General features: G+C 35.1%; 1 protein-coding gene across 2 annotated transcripts; it reads left to right on the forward strand.

Annotated features, from left to right (window-relative positions):
- The first annotated feature begins 12,612 nt into the window (after positions 1-12,612).
- Positions 12,613-17,521, forward strand: LOC115963896 (F-box/LRR-repeat protein At5g63520-like). Of its 2 annotated transcripts, none has more exons than XM_031083128.1 (10): positions 12,613-13,026; positions 13,160-13,267; positions 13,998-14,087; positions 14,226-14,366; positions 14,729-14,830; positions 14,909-14,948; positions 15,181-15,321; positions 15,726-15,922; positions 16,542-16,657; positions 16,805-17,521. In XM_031083128.1, exons 1-10 carry the CDS (start codon positions 12,766-12,768, stop codon positions 17,229-17,231), a joined length of 1,623 nt encoding a protein of 540 aa, XP_030938988.1. In that variant the 5' UTR covers positions 12,613-12,765; the 3' UTR covers positions 17,232-17,521. The 2 variants fall into 2 exon arrangements, with proteins under 2 accessions (XP_030938988.1, XP_030938989.1); XM_031083129.1 differs by having other exon boundaries at positions 15,732-15,922.
- Positions 17,522-25,307: the final 7,786 nt, after the last annotated feature.

Genomic DNA, 25,307 nt, shown 5'->3' on the forward strand with positions numbered 1-25,307 from the left:
TGAAGCCATGTTTACGAATAGTGTCTTATTGATAAAGAGTAGAATAGTCTTGAAAAGAATGAGACTCCACTTATATATAATTTGTTTTAAAAAAAGTAAACTTATAGTAAGTAAATTAGGTTTCCGAATTTAATTGATTATCAAAAAAATGGTTTCCCAATTAAATTTAAACCCTTGTTTTTAGAAGAAAATTCATACACTTGTTTTTTTAATTTAATTATTCTTGGAAAACAGTAACACTATTCTTATGTTATATTATTATTATATTTAATTAAGTAGATGTAGGAGACTATATCATTTTATTTTTGAGAAGTACAATATCTTAGTTTTAGCCCCAAAAAAGAAAAAATTGAAGTCATGTTTGTTTTAATTACAAGTTTGCCACCAATTTAGTTACTGTTTAAATAATTGAGCGTTTCTGAGAGAAGGGAAGTAGAGTAGAGCGGGTAATTAACTTTGTTGGAGCTGTGAAGTTGATAGAAGAAATGAAAAAGAAAGGGTATGAACCTTACCACTACTATTAGTAGTGGTAGAGAATACTTGGAAAGCCTCATCAGAATCAGTTCTTACTTTGAAATCTGTGAGGGATCACTGCAAATCTCGAAGCTTAAGCAATCTTGGTCAAGCTTTAGCCCTGATTGATACTTGATAGAATGCTTCCATTGATGATTTTAATCACATGTTGGGTACTCATTACCCTAATTAAACAAATGAAATCATTTGGCATGATAATTGGCACCCAAAGAGGACTCTATTAAAAAATATTTGGGCATGGAATAGTGTATGATGCTGCGAGCTCAATAAATGCTAAACTCTCTAGTGTGATTCTAGACAAGGCTTGGAATTGGAGCTATGTAAGGTGTGATGATCTTGTTACTATTCTATGTAATTTATCATGGACTGCTATTGGTGAATGTGATAAGGCTGTATGGATTCCCTCCAAATCAGGTACGTTACGTATCTCAAGTGCTTGGGACCAAATTAGGCTAAGGAGACTTACTATCGATTGGTGGAAAATTGTTTGGTTTAAAGGCATCCCAAGGCGTGCTTTCATTACTTGGTTGGCTTTGAGGGATAGATTATCTACTAATGAAAGAATAGTTAGTTGGGGAATAAGTTGTGACATTTTGTGTGTACTAAAAGGGGGGGGGGGGGGATGGAAGAAGGTCCCCCCTTAAATAGAATGTATTATATGTATTTGTCTTATACGATTGCAAAAATAAAATAAAGAATAAATAAAGTAAAGCCTCTCACCTAGCAAAAAAAAAAACTTCTATTAGCCAATAGAATGCTTTGTCTATCGGTCTTACAATGTAAAAATTTTAATGAAAAAAATCATTTTTAAAAATATTATATTTTTTCAATTTTGTGCATTCTATTAATATGTTTTACTATATTTGCGGTAGCTTAAGAGCGTCAAAATTTTCAATCTCCCAAAAATTTTACTTTTCCTTTTTTTATCCATCAAAATTAAAATTTATTGTTCTTCGGAAAAATTCATTATTGAAACTCATTGTTCAATACAAGTCCAATATTGCAAAGAGAAAAAGTGACCATCTCAAACATGATAAACATGATTTTTATTATTATATGGATCGTGTAGATTTATTTTTAGAGTTAAAAATTAAAATAAGTTTTATAAATAGATGAAAATAGTCCGATTAAAATATTAAGTTATGTATAAAGGCTAGATTCTTTTTCTAATGCATGTATTGCTTGTATAATATTACCTGTGGGGCCCAAAATTTGAGGTCCCAGCCCACTTTGTATTTAGGGCTCAAAGCCCAGGCCGAGGAGCCCTACTGCCAAGGACCCGCAACGAAAGCTCCTTGAAGGCCCAAGGATGTGGTCGAGGACAACTTTACGTCCAACATCTCACAAAAACGTCTGAAGAAAAGGACAGATTTAGTACAAGAGCAGCACGAAGGAGAAGGCTGCCAGCACCTTAATGTGGAGCCCAGCGCCTGACAAACCCATACTCATACCATGCTATCCAGCTTTTCCCAACCACTCTGACGTGAGGATTGACAAGACAAGTAACCACCCCGAATAAAGAGAAACGGACACGTAGGTGAAGAATGGGAAGAAAATACTAGTATAAAAGGGAAGCTCGCTGCATTGACAAGGGGCGGCCCATGAACTAGGGGGAGAAGAGGAGGGACGAACCCATAAAAAAGAAGAATGGCAAGGTTGGGACGCTCCTCAAACTAAGTCTGAGAAGATAAACTTTTCAAACCCCATCCGTATAAGGCTTAGCCCTACAGGCCAAACCCACCTTCGTATGGGCTTCCATGAAAATCCTAACTAAACCGTTGCCCAACGACCAAGGTCTAGCCTTTCCAAACCCACTCTCTACAAATCATATTGTTTGGGCCCTTTACATGCGAGCCCAAGGTCACTCCCGGGCCGTTAAAAATCGTGTCCTTACAATTGGCGCCGTCTGTGGGAAAGACTTGCGCGTTGGCACAAGTGGCGGTGGAGTCAACTCTCTAGCAAGCAGAAGTTCGTGGGGTTTCCTCCATCTCCGGCGACATACAGTTTTTGCTCCGACAAAAACTTCTGCTAGGGGCTACGCCTTGCACTGCCAAGGGCGCGGGCATCTCTAGGGGCTTCTGGCCTCAAGCCAACTCTCCCCGTCCTGGTCTAGGGGCTTACGTTCGAAAAATAAATAAGTACAAAAAAGAAAAAATTACAAGTTTTAGACAGAATCAAAGCCTTGCATGGTTCTCGGACTCAAGCCTATGGGGAAACCAAGTACAAAAAAGAAAAAATTACAAGTTTTGGACAGAACCAAGGCCTTGCATGGTCCTCGGACTCAAGCCTATGGGGAAACCAAGTACAGAAAAGAAAAAACTACAAGTTTTGGACAGAACCAAGGCCTTGCATGGTCCTCGGACTCAAGCCTATGGGGAAACCAAGTACAAAAAAGAAAAAACTACAAGTTTTGGACAGAACCAAGGCCTTGCATGGTCCTCGGACTCAAGCCTATGGGGAAACCAAGTACAGAAAAGAAAAAACTACAAGTTTTGGACAGAACCAAGGCCTTGCATGGTCCTCGGACTCAAGCCTATGGGGAAACCAAGTACAGAAAAGAAAAAACAAGTTTTGGACAGAACCAAGGCCTTGCATGGTCCTCGGACTCAAGCCTATGGGGAAACCAAGTACAAAAAAGAAAAAACTACAAGTTTTGGACAGAACCAAGGCCTTGCATGGTCCTCGGACTCAAGCCTATGGGGAAACCAAGTACAAAAAAGAAAAAACTACAAGTTTTGGACAGAACCAAGGCCTTGTATGGTCCTCGGACTCAAGCCTATGGGGAAACCAAGTACTTAAAAGAAAAACTACGTTACATGGACCTTAGAGTCTATCCGAGGAGAACTCCCCATTAACAGTTGGGTTAATCCCTACACTGAATGGATTCCCCAGTCTACCCTCGGATCCTCAGTACCAAAGGGATTGATGCAATATAGAGCAATATGCTACCAAACACACAATTGAGGTCCTTCACTGCTCGGCTATCCTTTCGGATGAATTATTTAGAGTTTATCGTTCTCGGACATTTGTCTAGCATGCATCGCATAGCGCTCGGCCGGTATCCCGGTTAGTTCCAAGAGTTTAATTTATTGAGGATTACCATTGTTATACTTGATAATGTCAGTAAGTTTAAACTAGAAGGAATCTGTTTTAAGGCATTTTTTTGCTCCAAGTATCATTAAAGGCAAGCTTATATTTAATATTCATGCACAAAGTAGTCGTTGCAGAAAAGAAAAGTATTTAGAAAGAAATAAACTCATCTTTTATTAAGACAAAGAAATAGTACAATGTACAATGAAAAGTTGAAATAAGCTTATACTAAAGCTAACTACGTAAGTAAAAAGAAAAATTACAAGAGAATGAAGATAAAGCCGAAGAAGAAGCACAGAGGAGAGGTTGGCTGCTGTTCCAAGATGCTGATTAAGGAAACCATTCCTCAATACTTTTACATGCCCATAACTCAGGCAGCCAAAGAACCCAACGTGGGGCCTGCACCGTTGAAGAAAAGGTGCAGAGAGCACCTGGCTTCAGGCTAGCGCCGCTGAAGAAAAGGTGCAGGGAACCCAACTTGAGGCCTGCACCGTTGAAGAAAAGGTGCAGGGAGCCGAAAGTTGAGGAGCCCCCGCGAAAATTTGCCTGCGCCAAGGCAGACGGCGCTGATGGCGGAAATTTCTTCTTCTGACATACCAAAAATCTGGCATGACCAGAACCTGCTTCGGATTTTGACTGAAAGAGGGAGAAATATCATCTTCCCCCTGTCAAAATGGGGGACTGACTTGAATCTGTGCCAACCTTGTCCGTACCATATCACCTTGAGGATTCGGTGCCTCTGAAGCGTGCGAAGACCTTTCATCCCCATCCACGCCTCAAACATCTTGCTTTGAGGCAGAATGACACTAGAAATGGAGATCGTGAGTATGGAAGAAGAAGTATGATTCTGAAGGGAACAGGAGAGTTCATGTGTAAGGGGAGTGACCCCCTACCCTATTTATACACAGAGCAAACCGGTGGCATTTAATTCACGCAAGTTTCCAAGGAACGCTACGGACAAAGCAGACTTGGCTCAATTTCCAACTTCATCCACAGCCGTAGGATCTGAAGATCCTCGTGAAGGCGCGCCTCGAGTACCGAAGTGTCAAAGGACTCCGCGTGAGTGAGAAATAAAGGAGTGCCACCTGTTTTGACACGTCTCCCATGTAAATGAGAAAAAACACAAATACTAGTAGAGCACAGGATTTGAGCGAGCCATAATGGGGGCCTAACGTCATCAAAACCCTCCTCCCCAACTAAAAAGTCGGGCAACAGGATTTTGAGGGGCTATTGTGGGGCCCAAAATTTGAGGTCCCAGCCCACTTTGTATTTAGGGCTCAAAACCCAGGCCGAGGAGCCCTACTGCCAAGGACGCGCAACGAAAGCTCCTTGAAGGCCGAAGGATGTGGCCGAGGACGACTTTACGTCCAACATCTCACAAAAATGCCTGAAGAAAAGGACAGATTCAGTATAAGAGCAGCACGAAGGAGAAGGCTGCCAGCACCTTAATGTGGAGCCCAGCGCCTGACAAACCCATACTCATACCATGCTATCTAGCTTTTCCCAACCACTCTGACGTGAGGATTGACAAGACAAGTAACCACCCCGAATAAGGAGAAACGGACACGTAGGTGAAGAATGGGAAGGAAATACTAGTATAAAAGGGAAGCTCGTTGCATTGACAAGGGGCGGCCCATGAACTAGGGGGAGAGGAGGAGGGACGAACCCATAAAAAAGAAGAATGGCAAGGTTGGGACGCTCCTCACACTAAGTCCGAGAAGATAAACTTTTCAAACCCCATCCGTGTAAGGCTTAGCCCTACAGGCCAAACCCACCTTCGTATGGGCTTCCATGAAAATCCTAACTAAACCGTTGCCCAACGACCAAGGTCTAGCCTTTCCCAACCCACTCTCTACAAATCATATTGTTTGGGCCCTTTACATGCGAGCCCAAGGTCACTCCCAGGCCGTTAAAAATCGTGTCCTTACATTACCTAATAATACATTTACATTTGCGTATGTAGAAAGAAGTTATCCATAACTAAAATTAAAAAATTCCTATTTAAGATTGACTATGTTACAAGAAAGACTGAGTGAATTAGCGATATCACCAATTGAAAAGGAAATCTTAGCGGAACTTGGAAAAAAAAAACAAATTAGTAGTAATCTTACATTTCAAAATGTAAGAAAAATAGATTTTTAAATAGAAAAAAAATCAAAACATAAATATTATTCAGTTAATATTTAACATAAGAGAAAAACCCACTAAAAATTGTCGCTTTAGGATCCAAAATGTGTTACGTTAGTCCTAGATTAGGCCCAATTATTGTGGACTATGAATTTAAGCCAGGCCGTTTGAAGCATAATTGAGGTATTTAACAAAAACGACGTCATGAATTTAGAAGCTTTTTAAAATTATTTAATTTCATATTTAAAATATCTATGCATATGAAAAAAAAAATCCTCATACCAATGTGATCTTATATTGCATGAAAGACATTTAGCATGCCAATAATATGATTAATATATCATAATTTTGACATTATCATCATGCTATTAGTACAAATAAATCAATTCAATTGAGCCTAAAGTTGTAAAAAATAAACAAATATCAAATTAATGGCTTTGCAAAAAAAAAAAAAAAAAAAAAAAAAAAAAAATTCAAAGGATCACTATTGGGATATTGGAAGAAACTATTTTCACATTGTTGGGGGCGTTTTTCGTCTCCCACGTGATATTAGGGGAGTCAAGATTGAGACTTGACTTTAGGCTTGGAACATGCAGAAAAGGAAAATGAATGTCTGAGGCTAAGTGAGTGTGGGCTAAGGGGAATGATTTATGAGCTTGGGGAGGGTTGAACCACAAGCAAAGTGACAAGAAAAGCAGAAATTTTAAAACAGTTGGTCTGTGTTTTGTGGGTTGGTGTGCTTATCCTTTTATAATGGTGTTTAGGGAGGTATTAATTAACAAAAGTCCAAAAGCATAGGACTGATCAGAATGCAGAATAGCAAACTTAATTATCCTAGGTTTTGGCCATAAATGAGAGATTTGCTTTTGGGGTTGCTTTGCTTCTTTGGGTAATATGACACATGGTGAATATTTAGGGTAATCTTGCATTAAATGTCAAGAATTACAAAGCTGAGTTTAACCAATAGGAGTAAGGCAGGTATCAAGGAGGAATCCTAGTGCTGCAACTGAGATTTCCACCCTAGGAAGTAGAATTCAACACCCTAAGCTAGGTGTCAAAGTTTAAGTCCACTTCAGAGGGTTCTGCTAGAGATTCCTTTATACCCTCCAAACCACATGTTCCCAAATTTTCCCTTTTAGGATTCATGGGCTTGGTTCATGAATCAATTATATACATTTTTAGTAATAAAATAAACTATTTAGTTGAGGATTTCATGAGCTTGGAGGTCTTGATTATGGCTTCCTTGAGTTGTGACCAAAACTTGGGGAAGAAGGGTATCTATTGCCCATTAGCCTTTAGGTGTCAGTCTCTAGTACTATTCATGACAAAGTTGACAGTGGAACAGGTGGCCAACTCCTAATTTGGTTTGGGAGCTTAGTTGCAGAACTAAATGGAGTTCACTAGTTGGGTCAATTTGCACACATGGGTTGTTTTGGCTAAGACTTCATGTTGGGCTTGGCCATGAGGGCTAAGTATTTTGATGGGCCTTTGACTTGATGGTTCTCTCCACTTTGGCCTATCCTTTTGCTTTCTCATTGTGAGCCATACAAAATGGACAAAGCTACCATATATATGTTGCCATGGATCTTTATTTCACATGGGGCTTTAGTTGATAGTAAAAATGAAATGTATTCATGAGATTTAATAAATATTTATGATAAGTTTTGGGTATTAGTTTCCATGGGCTTTAAATAACAATTTGAATAGTTTCTCATAATTTTTGGCCATAGATTATTTTGTAAATGATATTTTCTTTGGGGCTTTTAAATAATGACCTCTAATATTTCTTGAGAATAATATTTACCATGAGTTTTAAATAGACGTAGTATCCATGGTTTTCAAATAAAATATGGTAACAACCACTATAGTGGAATAATGTGATATTCTCATGGGTTTTTCTATAGATAATCATAATATGCTTGTAAGGTCAATAATTATCATGAGTTTTGAAAATAGATATTATGAATGTTGTGATGTAAGATAAATAGTGACCATGGGTTCTAATATAAATTCCATGAGTTTATATTATGGTTGAAATAAATAATCATAACTTTCCGTAGGCTTTTATATTAGTAACACGAATTCATAATTCTCCATGGGCTTGATATATGTTTGCCATAGGTTTTGGAAAAATGAATAGTGTTACGTAGCATAAATAGTTACCATGGGTTTATAATATGGTATGAAATAAATAAATATTTGGGTTTAGATAAATCATAACTTTCCATGGGTTTTTATATTAGTAATACAAATTCATAATTCTCCATGGGCTTGATATATGTTTGCCATGGGTTTTGGAAAAATGAATAGTGTCAAGTAACATAAATGGTTACCATGGGTTTTATAAGATAGATTTCATAGGCTTTTAGTATTATAGTAATAGGTTTAAGAACTTAAAACATTGTTAATCATTGGACTTTAAGTGAAATACTTATGATATGGTATTTTGCCAAATATTGATAATTTTGGGCTTTTTACTAGCTTGGGCTTTTAATAATGCCAACGTAAATTGAGCTTTTGATATTGCCAATGAAAATTAGGTTTTTGAAATATTGTCAAGCATAAGTAGCCTTGGGCTTTAAAAAAGAATGTGATGTGTAAATTGGGCTCGTAGGGCCAATTTGGGGCTTAGCTAAATAATGATAATAAAATTAGACAAGATATGAGTTTTTTGGTTTATATTGTGACCCAATTTAGATAATAAGATATGAAATGTTTGTGGTTAATATAATAATAGGGAAAAAAATATTTGGGAAAGCCCAATAACTTATTAGTGGTGTTTGAAAATAAAAAAGTGGTATTTAAATAAAATTAGGTGTAAAAAAAATGTACCCTAACACACATAAAATAAATTAGGCCCCTTTAGATTGTTGCCTCAGTCTCCATAATGTGTAGACTGTTGATGATGAATGGGTATTTTATCACTTGGAAAGTATAAAATTGGAAAGAAAAAAGACTAATAGCCAATTGTTGTGAGCACAGTGAGAACATAGGAATAAATTTTAGGGGTTATAGGATGTTGGCGTGTGTGAGTGTGTTTCAAACATTTAGTATTTTACTTTGTGTCTCACATTAGTTAGGAGTGAGCTATTTGATGTTTATAAGTCTTTGTTGCTTGATAAAATTCACTTGATTATTGAAAAAAGTATATATATTTCTGTTTATTAGTCTTGAGGATATATAAAAATTAGTCTGTTCTAGGAGTTGATTAGAAAAAAAAGAAAAAAGAATAAAACTATCTGTCATGTTAGAAACTGGAAAAAGAATTAGAAAGAAGACATTTTAGAGAAAAACAATAAGCAACAAGGCAAATTATGATTTAAAATTCATCTTAAACTATGGGTGATTTTTCATTATTTTTTTGGGATAATTACAGTAAACCCACCTGTGTTTAGGCCCATTTTCATTTTGCCTACCCGTGGTTTAAAACTTTACACTTTGCCTACCTGAACTTCAATTCATTACCCATCCGTTACCCACCTCTCCCTTTGCCATTAGAAAAACATATTTTTAGGGAAAAACAAACATAACGAAGATAAAAAAAGTTAGGGTTTTTTATTGCTTTGAGAACTTCCACGAGAACAAAGTGGAGGAATAGCCCACAAATCAACAGTATTGCTATTCTCTTGTCGAATGGGTTATTCAAGCATGTATTGGTTTGGATATGTACTCTTAGTTGTTTCTTTGCCTAAAAAGCTACCTCTTTTTTATCAAAACAACACCCATATACTCAAAACCCACAAGCTAATGACTAACACATGCACAGAGCTCCCAAAGTATTGAAGTGTTCAAAAGCAGATTCAGCTTAGTCTTTATCACAAGCACTATCTTCGGTGAGATCTTAACAATAAGAACACACCAAAACCACAGCAGCCCACGAGTAAATCCCAGCAAAGAATAACCTCAGAACTCAAAAGCAAAAAATACTCAGAAAAATCTTCAAAGAAATTGGGTAAATTTGCTTGTGGGTTGAGCATTATGCGCACGCCGCCGCCTTTGCGCAGTGCCACTCCAGGAGCCATCGGTTCGGGTAAAGGAGAACGCAGCGGAGTAGTTGGAAGAGAGACAGAGCGACTGGGCGTACTCAAAGTTGGTTTTGGCATTGGATATGCTTTGGAGCTTTGCATTTATTAGGGTCGGGTTGGTAGTGTTGTGGCTGAGCGTGGAGGAGAGGCCGATTGCGTCGTTGAGGGTGTGGGTTGTTGGATACATGGTGCAATGTTTGTTTCATATGGGGTGTGTGATCGTTGAGTATAAGAAACGACATGAGGTGCGTTTGATGGGATTGGAAGGAAGTGGGGTTTGGGAAAGTGGTGCGGATTTGAATTTGAATTCAAGTTCGACTTCTGGGTCTGGGAGTGATGGTGAAGATTATGGGATTGAGAAACCAGGTTAGGGAAGAAACCAGGGAAGGCCAGTTTTGACAACATTGTCCTTGTCCTTGTCCTTTTTGTTTTTGTTGTTATTTGCTTCGATATATCTTTTGTTTAACATGGGGCTTGGTTAAAAATTCATTTTGCATTGAGAAAATTTGTTCTCATAGAAGTTCTTAAGCATTAAAAAACCCTAACTTTTTTATCTTTGTTATATTTGTTTTTTCCTAAAAATATGTTTTTCTAACGGCAAAGAGAGAGGTGGGTAACGGATGGGTAACAGATTGAAGTTCAGGTGGGCAAAGTAAAAAGTTTTAAACCACGGATAGGCAAAGTAAAAATGGGCCTAACCACGGATGGGTTTATTGTAATTATCCATATTTTTTTTCTATTGTGTTACTTTAATTCATGAAAATATTAAAATTGTTTATTATTACTGGTTTTAACTCTCCTTGTAAAATTGTTTAACCTAGTTTAAGTGTATGTGTGTGTGAAACTCCCTCCTAGATATACCATCTAAAAAATTACTCTATTTATTGTACCATACTACTTTACAATAGAATAATGGTAGAGATACAAACAATTTTACAAATTTTTTTACAAACTATTGATGTGGTGAGTGATTATTAGTAAATGAAAAATTGATATTAATTGTGGGCCTAATGAAAACCAATAAGAAGTTGACCACATCAACATTTTGTAAAAATGTTATAAAATAGTTTGTGCATGTAACATTACTCCTTTACAATATACCCAACATCCAAACAATATTCTTTTATCACTTCATTTATATATTCCTTTTTTATTCTTTATTTACTCTCTCTCTCTCTCTCTCTCTCTCTCTCTCTCCCTCTCTCCTCCAAGCAACCACCACCTTGTACAACCAAAATCCCAACCTAGCAACCACTGCCATCAAACCCACCACCATCGCACCACACATAGCAACCACCAAAACGACCCACCAAAGAAACAATCCACCACTAGTCCTAACCCAGCAACCATTGAAATGACCACCACCAATCTCAACCTAGCAATCACTGAAATGACCACCATCAAAACCAACCACCAATCCCAACTAAGCAACCACGAAACTTAGCCATTGATTCAACCCAACCAAAAAGGAGAGAGAGAGAGAGAGAGAGAGAGAGAGAGAGAGAGAGAGAGAGAGAGTTAATAAAATATGTAATTTTTTTTTGAGAGTTAAATATGTGAATTTAAGTTTACAAACAATGAACAATAATTTGTAAAAATACCAAATTATTGTAGTAGGTTGGTATAAATTTTACATAGAGCAATCCGGTTGTATATTTTTATTGGTTTTGGGTTGTAAAATAGCAATTTGGGGAGTTTTACACCTCTTAATGTTAATGCTCTTAATGAATCAAATAATTGTATGACTAACTTGGACAATGGATACCTGTAAAAAAGGATACCATATGATGCCCAAGTTAGTGCTCTCTCTCTATATAAATTTTTTTATAATTTGCTTGTTACCTCGATCATGACTTTAATATATTTATAGTCTGTATTGAGGTTCTGGAAAAAAGAAGAAGAAGAAGTTTGTATTGAGGTTTCATGATGCGTTATGGGTGACTAAACATGTGGGACGACGATTGTAATTTTGTGCCAAATCCTAAGAAGTATATATAGTCATTACCCCAAATTTATGGTTTGTTTGGATTGAGGGGGAGGAAGGGGAAGTAGAGTAGATTTGACACAAAATTAGCATATTTTCAACCAACTTTACTCTACTTCTCTCCACTTTCCCTCTCCCCCCCCCCCCCTTCCTCCATCCAAACGGGCCCTTAGATTGGTTAGACTTAAGCCTTCATGAATCAAAGTCTTGCTCAATCATTTTGAACATGTTTAAGTTAGGCAAAGACCAACTCGAATGATTTAGCTGAATTGGGTACATAAAATAAGACTTGCTAGTTACACCCATATCATAGCTAATTTAAATCTCAATAAAAAAATCAAAATCAAATAGATGAAAATGTACCACTTATCCAATTTTAGCATTTTTTTTTTAAAAAAAAAACTAAGTATGAATAATAGTCATCTTAAATCTATTTTTAAAATTTCAAGAATAAATTGAAACAAATGATAATTTAACAAAATTTTCAAATCTCACTTAATTCAACACACAAAAGGCTAGTTTTAGTAACAAACTTAATCGGTTGATTCTCTTATCCCTAAAATTAGCATTTGCCAATATTAAAAAGATATCTATTGTTATAGGTTTCAAATAATTGTGTTTAACAAAAAAAAAAAAAAAATGTCAAATTGCAAACTGCACATCTAAAGTTTGAATGCCTTTGAATTTTTTATCTTAAAATTTCAAAATTTAAATTTTATCCTTTAGAGTTTTATCTTGCTTGAATCAACAGCCTTTCCGTCCATTTTTTCTGTTAAATATTACATAAACTTACCTAAACTTACCTAGTGTATTTAGTTTGTCCAATAATAACTTAAAAAAATTAAGAGATAAAATCTAAATCTTAAAATTTTAAGGCGTAAAATCTAACACTGCAATGCTTTGTGCGTTAGTATCATTTGGCGCGAATAGTTCCCGCGGGATTATGTGTTAGTTACATATAAAAGCACGCGGGTACTATTCTATACTTTGCATTTCACAACAACGATGAGCGAGGCAGAGTCGTCGTCATCATCATCCTCATCGAGGAGATCCAAAATCAAAACGCACTGTACTACGACAACAGGGTTGTCGTCGTCGTTGTTCGCTCTGCTAAACGACGACGTACTGCAGAACATTCTAGCGAGACTACCAGCCTTGTCGTTCGCATCAGCGACGTGCGTTTCGAAACTGTGGAACACAGTCTGCAATCGCGTCCTCTCTCGCCCTAAGTTCGCTTCTGCTCTCTCTCTCGATCCCTGTCCCTTTGTATGTAAAAACAAATTTACCACTCTACCCTTCTCCTATTTCTCTGCTTCAAATTAGGGTTTTGAGTACATTGATTGCATTAACTGAAGTGTGGATTTTTTTTTTTTTTGGTATGTGTTGAAAATTGATATAGGGTGCTGTGGAAGATGTTCTTGATAAAGTGCTATCGGAGCCGATTCGACCGCATTTCGTTATCGCAAACATTGCCCGTGGATTCGAGTTGCCTGATGCTTTTCGCCCTGTATGGATTCATCTTAATCTTTCTTTTTTAAATTAGTTTCTATTTTCTTCGTCGCGAAAAAAATATTAAAATGTCACTCATTTCGGGTTTTTTTTGGCCCCCGTGAAGCTAATTTTGCGAACATTTTAGTTATGTAACTACATTTGTAACTCGAGTTTCTAAAACTCAATTCAACTTAAAAAAAAAAAAAAATCATCTCATGATTTTCTGCGTGGAACTCGAGTATCCGAGACTTAAATTTCAAAAGTGGTCACGTATCAAAATCGGACATATAACTAATGTGTTTGGGAAATTAGCCTAACGGGTGAAAAAAGCCTCATTTCTGCCATCCCATTCATTTTTTGTGAGCATTTGTTAAAAAAAAAAAAGGTAAATTTGTTCCTAAAATATCTTCAAGGTATTATTTTTGTCCACAAAAACTTAATAGGAGTAGAGAGTATTATATTTCTGGAGATTCAATTTCTAAACATAAGACAAAAGCATAGTAAAGAAATTTATTTTATTATATGTGGCACCAATCACAGTTGTCACAATTATTGTCTTGTCAATTTGTAAACATTTTGTAGTACAATTGATGGGGTGAAATATAATTTGTTAATGTTGTATTACAGTCAATTTGTAAACATTTTGAGGGATGACAATTGAACACAAACCAAATATAAGGAATGGAAAGTGTAGTTTAGCCTTATTTAGATTGTGAGTTAAATGTTTGTTAATGCATATAATACAGATTGTGAGAAGGTTTAAGAGAACTCCGATCGTTATTTCTATTGCCAATGGACTAATTGGAAGGGATGCGCTTACCAATGAATTTAGAGAGGTTCATCTCTCTCTCTCTCTCTCTCTTTTTCTTTGGGTACTTTTTATTGGTAAATTGTCATTTTTGGGGGAAGTTGTCGTAGAAGAATAATGATTTTACTTATGTTGATTTTTTTTAACAACTTAAATGTTAATGTAGGCAAATTGGGGAGCTACTGATGGTGATTCAGACGATGAATATGGCTCGAACATAGAAGATACAAATCATGGCATTGTTTTGACTATTGGCTATGTACCAGGATTAAAAGTTGATGCAATCCCACTTCTAGGAAATCCCTGGGTGACTAACTTTTGCACTGAAACATGAATGCTGATTTTCTCTAATAACGGCTTTATGTTAGGAAATATGAAGTATTAATATTACATATATTTTTTTGAGTAAAAGGTCATTATAATATTGATATTATGTTAATATAATGAGTTTATTTGAAATAGCCATCTTAGATGATGTGGCAGGGTGTTCAAGATAATAATGGCTTTATGTTATGAAATATTGATATTATGGTTTTTTTTTTTTTTTTGGATGTTAGGATACTGCATTAATTTTTCAGTGAAAATTGGCAACTTTTTGTCATTTATTAATTTTTAAGGAAAGGTGTTAAATTTATTATGAGTTGACATGAAGAAATATTTGGATATTAGGAACCCAAAGTGGCAATGACTGACAAGTTTGTGAAGGATATTAAGAAATACACAGCGTCGGTTTCGGGTTGTACATCCCCAGTTGCGATTATAATGTTTGGAGTAAGTTCATCCTTCTATATCTTTAGAACAGTTCCCCCTTGGTTGTGTTACTAACATGTGATGTGGATGATTTTATAGGAAAGGCTTGTGGACTTGAAACCCCATATTGATGTGTTGGGTGAGTATTGATCTGCCCATTCAATTTCTTTTATTTGTTTTTTTTTTCTTTTATTAGATTTATTTTAGAGGAAAAGAAATTAAATCTTTCGTTTGGTTTCTGAGAAAGGCTATGTAATGGAAGATTCCTTTGGTCCTTGGAAGTTTATACTATTACTAGTGAATTTTGATGATCTGTTAGTGGCAAGCTCGTGCTTGACCGGCTTTAGTTGATTACAACTTGTGTATTGCAGATTATGCCATGCCAAAGGAAACTGTGATTGTGGGTGATGAGAGAGGCCGCTTTCGATATAACAGTAGAGGTGTCTGTGGAAATGGCTACTGTGAAGATGCTGTAGCTCTAGTATTTGCAAGGGATAGACACAAGTCTAGTGGTAGTTATTATTGTGTTTATTTATGTGGTACTATTTGTTATCTTATGCGTCCAAAATGAATTAAGACATTATTTTCTGACATGCATATTTTTTATTATTATGTATTAATAGATTTATGGATAATCATGGGAAATAAATTGAAAAATATATGTACAATTAACAGGAGAGGGGTGCTTTGTGAAGCTCAACTCTGTCCCATCATTATATGGTGTCTGTGTTTTTACGTCTCTGTTACTCTAATTTTTTTTTTTTTTTGAGTTCAATTACTCTAATTCAATTCTTCACGTTATATACATGTCTGTATTCTATGTTCTTACTTTCCTTTTGCTTGAAGTTATGATTTTCTATCACTTATATCTTTCTCTCTCTCTCTCTTTTTCCTTGGATTTTCTGTATACAATAAGGTATAGGGGATATTCAATTTCGTGTTGCATTGTCAAATGGTGTATCGGCAATAGGTCCCAAATACAAAGCAGCTTCTGTTACGTTGGACGGACCTAATTCACCTCGTCGTACTACTTCTACATGGCTTACTGGTAGAAGGGAAGGAGATAGGGATATTCTTGATGGTCAAACAATGTTAGATGATATCAGTAATGAGGTACACTAGTATTTTCAAACAATAAATTTGTGGTTGAATAAAAATGTTGCTTCCCATGGATTCTTTCTCTTGAAATCATGGGACTAGGAGATGATACCAAATGTTAGGAACTCATGGATAGAACTTACCCTTAAAAACTAACTTGCAAGGGGAGGGTGCTCAAGAGCTTATAAACACGTGGTTAAGCTTACATTTAATCCATGTGGGACATTAGGATTATAACATGATAATCTTCAACTACTTTTCTTCTTTCTCCTTTTTGGTACTCAAATAAGCATGGAGACTATGTTTATGCCTTAGATGCACATGAAATGAGCATGGAGACTATATTGATGCTTTAGATGCACTCTGATACTTAGGAAATGATTTACTAGAGTCTCTTTGTGATAGATCATCAGCTCATTCTTATGGATATTTCTGGTTTCTTCAACTATTCATTTATACCGGTGATAGTAGAAGCGTGTGGTTTGTGGTGCTATGCCCCGCCTGCCCCTACACTCACTCGCAGATTATAAAATTTAAGAACTTTTTTATATAGAATGAGATGTGTATACTTGTATTATGTCATTTTTTCTCTTTCTATATGCTTGCTTCTCATAAACTGAAATATATGTTACAGTTGGATTATCATTATGAGCTGTACCCACTGTACATTGGGGTTAATAAACAAAGAAATTACTGTATTCGGTCAAAGGAAAAGACAATAACATCCTTGGCGTTTCATCGAGTTAGAGGGTAACTATTTGAAATTTATTCTTAAATGAATAATTGTGTTATTGGTGTTTCTTTTGCCGTCACTTGACTAGTGTTGCAGTTAACTAATTCTTTGTTGCATTCTTCTTTTTTTAAATAATGTCTTTTGAGTCTTTTGGCTATTGACAGGGGAGGTGAAAGTAGCCTTTATGTCGATGGTTTTAACATCAGAACTGGTGATTACTTCCAATTCTACCGTTCAGATCGTAATAATGCCTCTGTAAATCTCAAAAGCTTGAAGCAAGATGGAAGTTCCAACAATTGTCATCACAAGAGGGCTGTTCCTGTTAATATTAAGAAGGAAGTTTTTGGAGGGTTTATTTTCTCATGTTGTGGGTGCAGTGACTCATTCTTTAAACGCCGCAACCTTGTTAGCTCTCCATTCATAGAGGACTTTCCTGGGGTACCATTGGCAGGAGTATTCTGCGGTGGCGAAATTGTTCGTGCCTCTTCAGGTTTGATTGAAGAAAGCAACAAAGAGAAGTCTTCCCGCTGCTGTCTGCATGTCGGTAGCACAGTTTATCTAGTGATGTCATATACATGTCCAGAGTGTTAAATTTTTTCTGCTCTTATTAGATTGCCTTATGGACTACTAATTTTTTTCTAACAAAGCTGTCAATTTTCAACTGATGCTATAGAGATTGGAGTCGATTTGACTTTGAGCAATTCAATTTCAATGTTTATGCAAAATCAAACCCGAGTCGTTAAGTTTATCAGCCTCGTGCTCCAGAATCATTCGATTTCCCTCAGTTGCCTCAAAGATTTAAGTTTGTTCTGGCTATTTGTAGGAGCGTTTGGCTCAAATGCTGTCATCAAGTTGGTTTAAAAACATAACTAGATCTCCAAATGGTTTCAAAATAGTACAAATCAAAATAACATTATCTTGCAAATTTTACCTTTGAGGGTAGGAGTACAAGTTAAAATAGTGGGTAGCTCATGGGTTTTACATTCCTTTTGCTTTTCTCGTTTTTAGTTGCTGAAACTGCACCATTGGTTTCCTTGTAACATTATAAGAAAACAATTTGACCTGACTAGTTGACATATCAGGCATTGTGACCATCGAGTTATGAAAGTAAAAATTCAAAAGTGGGAGGGGTATTAATTAAGCTACAAGTCATTTGGAAAATGAATAAAACTACAGGTCGTGTTAACTCTAAACCTGAACAGAAAAGGTGGAAAATGTCTAGTGATGTAGTTTACAAATTGTCTTGGAAAAACAATAAATAAAGAGAGGCAAATTACGATTTGACTTCCCTGATAGTTAACTACTACTGTGTTATTTACTTATTTTACATCATGAAAATGTATAAATCATTTTATAATACTCGTTTTAACTTCCATGATAGAATTAATTTTAACAAAAATAGTTGTTCAACTTATATATATATATATATATATATGATATGATATGACTTTTGAAAGCACAATTTAAAAAATCACAATTACTTTCTAAAAAAAAAAAATCACAATTAAACATTTGATTTGGGTTTTTGGGCTAATTTGTATTTGTTTGGGAAATTTTTAAGAAGTATTATGTTCATAATACTTTCACAACAAATCTTAAATGGAAAGTTATTATTGGTTTTAATTTGAACTTACCATTGAAATTACTTTTTGTCCACTAATAATAGCAAGTAACAACTTGATACTTAGGAATTATTTATGAAAGTATTGTGGGTATGAAATTTCACATAATTTTTTTGTTCAACTTTTAATGAACCAAAATTTTGGAGAGATGAAAATTTATTTTTAATGGGCTCAAATACACACACACACACACACACACACACACACACACACATATATATATATATATTATAGGGTGTTCAAGTTTTTACTTTTTTTATACTACTATTTAAGGGGCTACACCTGTTTAGACCGGATTTTTTTTTGGTTCCAAAATACCCCTATAGCCTATGTTTAAGTAGAGGCAAAACTTAAGGATAACTTAGTAAAAATATATCTCTAACTCTCACCTAAAACATTTCCTACAAAACAGGATCATTCTTCCACTAACTCACTTTTTCAAAGTTTTTTTTCTTTAAAAAAAATAAATCATCCTCACGTTAACTTCAAATCAATTTTTTTTTTTTAAAAACATCCTCCAGTTTATCCCAAAAAAAAAACTAAATAGATATATATATTACAATTTATTTAAAATGTTTTTAACTTCTTCTTAAAAATTAAAAACAAAAAACCTAATGAAAAAAAAAAAAAAAATACAATTTCAGTTTACATCCTTCTCTTGCTTCTTCTATTTTTTTTTTCTTTCATCCTGAACAGAAAAATATCTCCACAGCCTTTCAACAAACTCAAATTCACCATAGACTTTCTATGCACAATTGTCAATCCATTTCTATCCTCAATCTCCTGAAAGTTACCAAAAAAAAGAAAACACACACACACACAGGAAGAGGCCAATCTTGCTATGTTACTCAAAGCAGTAACCATTTTCACATTTTGTTAAGAGTGGTGACTGGCAAGGAGGAGGCAACCACCCAAAACAGAGTTACAAAGTATAAGTTTTGAGGGGTGTATAAGTTTTGTTTTTTTGAGGAATCGCAATTCAATAGCAATCACCAGTTTCATTCTTTGTTTCTATAGAGTTCTAGGACTCCCTCTTATCCCATTGGCAAAGTGATGGGTTTATTTATTTTTTTTCTTTGGTTCTATTAATAATTTATGTCTCAAGATGGGTTTATTGATGTGTGGGGATTTTTTTAATTGTTGTGCATAAGATGTAATATGTAGGTTGTTCATTTACTTATCAAAATTGTTCGTATTTTGTCTTTATTAAAATTTGTTTATATTTTGTCTATTTACGCTGAGAAATAATGTTTACATTGAGAAATATGCAAGCTAAAAAATCCTATGATCACTTCGTTTAGTTTCCACTCTCTTTTGAAAGCTTTCGTTACTTTTCAAAGATTTTTTTTATTCTATCCAAAAAAAAAAAAGATCTTTTTTATTTTAATGCTTTGTTCTATTTATTTAGACAAAATTTTTAGTTACTTTGCTTTCAGAATTTTTTTTCCCTTTATTCTGATATTTTGGATTAGATTGATTACTCAAAATCATTTCAATTTCTTAATTCAATGTTTAAGAAGTTGCTATCCTTTGAAGATGGTAAAAATTGGGGAATCAATTTTGTCATTTTTTAATGTGTCATCTGAATTTTTGATTTGGGGGATTGGAAGATTTGGGGGATTGGAAGTTTTAGGGGTTACTACGTTTTTAACAATGTCCTAATTTTCTATTTTGAAATACAAGAGAATGATTTTGAAGAAAATCTGTTCAGTCATGCTAAGAGTTTCACATATGAATTTCTAAAATTTGAAGTGTTTTAAGTTTTAACTCAGTGGTGCTTCTATTTTTTGGCTAAGAATTAATCTAGAACATTTATTAAAATTTGGGATTACTATATTTTTCAATTACAAAAAAGACCTAGGGGTGTGATGAAAAATTATTTCACCACACATAATACTTATCACACTCTTACATTTTTTTTTTTATTAGAAAATGTAGTAATTTCAAATTATAATAAATACTCTAGATTAACCCTTACACAAAAAATAGAAGAGCCTCTAAGCACGCGCGTGAGCGCGTACTCAAAGGCTAGTATTTTATAAAAGTGGTCAAGATTTTTTTTCCTAAGGCAGTTAAGAATCTATTTTAATTTAAAATTTAACTTTTTATAGGTAAATAAAAAAATATTTCAAAGTCCAATGTTCATGTGATCTGACCAGGAAAGCCGCCCCTAGCCATTAGTCCCCTCCCAAAACGAGGTCCTATTTGGTGTTTTATTAATGTTTAAATAATAAATTTAATATTTATTTATTTATTTTTAAATTAAAAAATTTAATTTAAAAAAAAAAAAAACCCACCCCTACCAAATCCCTTATTTTTTTGGACATTGTCGGCGACTCCAGTTCAGTTCTTTGCCGGAGGTTTCGTAGACCCATTTTCTTCGCAATGCATTATAATAATTTAAGACTTTTTTTTTTTTTTTTGGGGTAAACCTAATATAAGACTTAGTCTTTAGGTTTGAAAATTGAAATATATACCCTTTTTTTTTTTTTTTTGGTGCTAAACATGTATACTTTTGTTTGCTGGAGAATAGTTTTGAACTTTCATTAGTCAAACTGTTTCTAATTCCTTGGTTTTATTAAAAAAAAAAAAAATTCTTTTTTGGGTAAACCAAGATTACTGCATTAACTAGAAATTAACAAGTCTATTACAGTGCATATTTACTTTATCAAAAGCCAAAATATTTTCCACCACAGGCGGTGGTTCTAAAAGACAACAAAAGATGATAAGGAGTTAGCTCCTAGCTTTGCCAATGCGTTTGCACACTGGTTAGCTTTGCGGTAGGTGTGTATTACCTGCTTATTTGGGATTGCCTTCAATAGGTTCTTGCAATCAGTTAGGAGGGGTTTCATCAACAAATTTTCAGAGTCATTGTTCATGAGAATTACAACACTTAAAGCATCAAGTTCTATAATAAGGTTATTCAACCTGAGCTCCCTTGCCAAGTTCAGCCCATCTCTTAGTGCCCACAATTCTGCAACAATATTTTTGGTATTACCAAGAGCTCTAGCATACCCTCATATCCAATCTCCTTCATGATTTCGAATTATACCTCCTCCCCCGGCCCTTCCTGGGTTTCCCAAAGTTGAACCATATGAATTTAGTTTCATCCACCCTTCTAGTGGCTTCTCCCACCCTACTGGAATGATGGTTTTGGGGTTTTTTACTTTTGTCTCCATACCAATGGAGAAAAATTCTACACTGACCTAGATGCATCATTTCAATATCAGGTGGTCCACCTTACCTGTCCAAAACACAAAGTTATTCCAATGTAACCATAGCTGCCATACTCCCATCAGAAACAGTAACTTCCACAGAATACCCATAAATTTGGAGCTCATCCTAGCCTTGCAATTGAGTTCAAGCCACTCTCCAATTCGAAGCTTAAAGGAATCTCTTAGGCAATAAGGGATTTGCAATTCTTGCCAGAATTTTTGAGCTATTTCGCACTCCTTGAGAAGGTGGTGGACTCATTGCTCCTGTGACACATCATACATATTGGGTTAAAGTTTAAACCTCTTGCACCCAACACTTCCGCTGAGGGTATGCTATTGTGCAAACATAGCCATAGAAAAAAAAAAAATTCTAATTCCTTGGGCCTAGACCCTAGAGAATAGTTTCTCTCTCTCAATGATGTCATTTGGTTTATTTATTTATTTAGTTATCATTATTATTTAGAAATAAATATTAAAATAATAAGTTTATTAATTAAATATTTAAAAATCACCAAAAACAACATTATTAAATGGAGGTCTAATGGAAGCCTCGATTGAATACAATTTTTAGTTTTTACTTATAATTTTTTAAAATCTCAATTTTTCTCACAGGTATGCTTTAGGATATTTTTAACAAAAAGTTAGACAAACTATTCTTAAACGGACACTTAGAGGACAAAAATAATTTAAAATAAAGTTAAAAAGGACTAAAATGAATTCTAGTAAAATCTCATAATTTTTGTCACAGCTCACCATGTGACAAGTTGCAAGTGGTGAAGATGTGGACCCGCCATTTAATCTTCACCACTCACAACTCGCTATACGACAAGTTGTGGGATTTTTTTTTTTGGTATGGCCGGCATTTTCCATGACATAGGTTTCAAAGTTCTACCAAGAAGGACTGTTCAATGGCCAATGTTGTTATCAAAGTTCGACATTACTTATGTCACACAGAATTCAATCAAGGTACTTAAAAGTTTTTTTTTTTTTGAGAAATAATTACAACATGCTGCTAACCCCGTAACTCAAACCCTTTCCCCCTTAGACCCTCAAGTATTTTGTACATGAGGAAGTGTCATTTCAGCTACAAGGCTTTTGACGGGTACTTAAAAGTTAATTGTATTTATATATACATAAAAAAAAAATAACAATAATAAATGACATAGATTTCAAAGTTCAAATAATTATATATAATAATAATAATAATAGTAAATGACATACGTTTCAAAGTTCAAACGATTATATTTATATGGGTTTCAGTTAACTTAATTGGTAAAATTTCTAATGGTTGAATAATCTGGGGTTTAATTCCCTTCTATCTCAAAAACCGATTGATATCTTGATCTGATGATAGAGCTATCATCAGCAATTAAGGAACTTAAAAGTTAATTGTATTTATACATACATAAAACTGGTAAAATCTCTAACGGTTGAATAAGAGATCTGAGTTCAATTTTCGCTTACACCCAAAACTGATTGTGTTGCTCTATCATCAGCCTTGTGCTCTAGAATCATTCGATTTCCCTCAGTTGCCTCAAAGATTTAAGTTTGTTCTGTCTATTTGTAGGAGCGTTTGGCTGACATATCAGGCATTGTGATCATCGAGGTATGAAAGTACACATTCAAAAGTAGGAGGGGTATTAAGGTACAAGTCATTTGGAAAATGAATAAAACTACAGGTCATGTTAGCTCTAAACCTAAACAGAAAAGGTAGAAAATGTCTACTGATGTAGTTTACAAGTTGTCTTGGAAAAACAATAAATAAAGAGAGGCAAATTACAATTTAACTTCCCTGATAGTTAACTACTATTGTGTTATCTTACATCATGAAAATTTAAAAATCATATAATATTACTCATTTTAACTTCCCTGATAGAATTAATTTTAACAAAAATAGTTGTTCAACTTATAATTGATGAATTAGTTGATTGTATCGCTGATGTGGACAATGAATACCTACCAAAAAAAAAAAAAAAAAAAAATTTATAAGAAGACATTGGTGTGATGTTGGGCTTGGGATCTTTGATGCCCAAGTTAGTGTTATCTCTCTCTCTCTCTCTCTCTCTTAAGAAGCTATGGTTTTTTAATTATAAATAATTAGTGTTATCTCAAACATGTCTTGGAATTTGGTTTACATGCAAGTTTCATGGTGGGGTATGGCGGCCATTATGTTGAATTTATGTTATGGTAGTTGTAGGGGCAACAATTATAATTTTCTTGGAATTAGGTTTATATGCAAGTTTCATGGTGGGTTATGGCGGCCATTATGTTGAATTTATGTTATGGTAGTTGTAGGGCACAATTATAATTTTGGGCAAGATGTTGGAAAGCTTATTAAATTGAAATCTTGCTTAATCATTTTGAATGTGCTACTCAAATGATTTGAATGGACTGAGTACATAAAATGGGACTCTTTTATATCCATATCATAGTTAATTTTGATCCTTATTAATACAAAATCAAATAGATAAAAGATGTACAACTTCTCCAAATTTAAAAATTATATTTTAAATTAACTTAGGTAAGTATGAATAAAAGTCATCTGAAATCCATTTTTAAAATTTCAAGATTAAATTGACACAAATGGTACTCCTTTAACAAGATTCGAATCTCACTTAATTAGTTTTTCTTTTTTCTTTTTTTGATAGGAAGACTAAAACTTTTATTACGTATTGCAGTCTCAAGTAAGGTTTTTGGCATAGAGATGACTTGGAAAGTAGAGGGCTTTGGCAGCCATTTATCTCTCCAAATCTGTATAGAAGTGCCATCACCCACTTGCCATCGGTGACCGGCCCCAACAACATCTTGGGCAGCCATTATGCTTCTCCAAGCATAGGAGGGTGTTCGGCCCAATTCAGCATGGATGAAGTCACGGTCAGGGAAGTAACATGCCTTGAGAACACGATGAACTAGGGAGCGTGTGTTGCTTTGAAGGTGCCAGCCTTGTTTTGCCAAGAGTGCAATGTTAAAAGATTTTTGATCACGAAAGCCCAAACCTCCATCTTTTTTGGGTGCACACATTTTTTCCCAGCTTAACCAAGCCATTTTATTTCTCCCTTCCTTTTGGTCCCACCAAAACTTACGAACCATACTTGTCATCTCATCACAAAGGGAGTCTGGAAGCTTAAAGACACTCATTGTATAGGTGGGAATCGCTTGAGCCACTGCCTTGATGAGGATTTCCTTTCCGACTTGTGAGAGCAACTTCTCCTTCTATCTCGAGAGCTTGTTATCCAGTCTTTCCTTAAGTGCTCGAAAGGTATTTCTTTTTGAACGACCCACCAGGGAAGGTAACCCCAGATAAGTCTCATGTTATCTGATAACTTCTGCCCCAAAACGATGTTTAATGTCCTCCTAAACCTCAAGTGTTCTGTTTTTGCTGAAGAATAAGGTAGTCTTGTCACGGTTGAGTTGTTGGCTAGATGCTTGTTCATAGGTCTCCAAGATGTGTTCTAGGTGAGCACAGTCAACACTAGTGGCTCGACAGAAGATTATACTATCATCTGCAAAGAAAAGGTGGGAGATCTGTGGACCCCGTGGGCATGCAGCAACACCATGGATTGGCCCACTTTTAGAGGCTTGATTGAGGAGGGCGGATAGTCTTTCTGCACAAAACAAGAGAAGAAAAGGGGATATGGGGTCCCCTTGTCGCAAGCATCTCGTAGGGGTGATATGGCCACGGGGCTCGCCATTGATCCTGATGGAATATGTAACAGAGGTAACACAAAGCATCATAAAGTTAACCCATTTAGTATTAAAACCCATCTTTAACATTATATCATGAAGGCAGCCCCATTCAACTCTATCAAAAGCTTTACTCATATCAAGCT

This window comes from Quercus lobata, chromosome 10 (genome assembly GCF_001633185.2).
Source record: "Quercus lobata isolate SW786 chromosome 10, ValleyOak3.0 Primary Assembly, whole genome shotgun sequence".
NCBI classification, from domain to species: domain Eukaryota; kingdom Viridiplantae; phylum Streptophyta; class Magnoliopsida; order Fagales; family Fagaceae; genus Quercus; species Quercus lobata.

Excerpts from the sequence above, each read along its gene's own strand:
- LOC115963896 (XM_031083128.1), top strand. The coding sequence starts at position 12,766 with ATGAGCGAGGCAGAGTCGTCGTCATCATCATCCTCATCGAGGAGATCC. Across the intron at positions 14,367-14,728 it reads CACTTCTAGGAAATCCCTGG|GAACCCAAAGTGGCAATGAC; the intron begins GTGACTAACTTT and ends TTTGGATATTAG. Across the intron at positions 14,831-14,908 it reads TTGCGATTATAATGTTTGGA|GAAAGGCTTGTGGACTTGAA; the intron begins GTAAGTTCATCC and ends ATGATTTTATAG.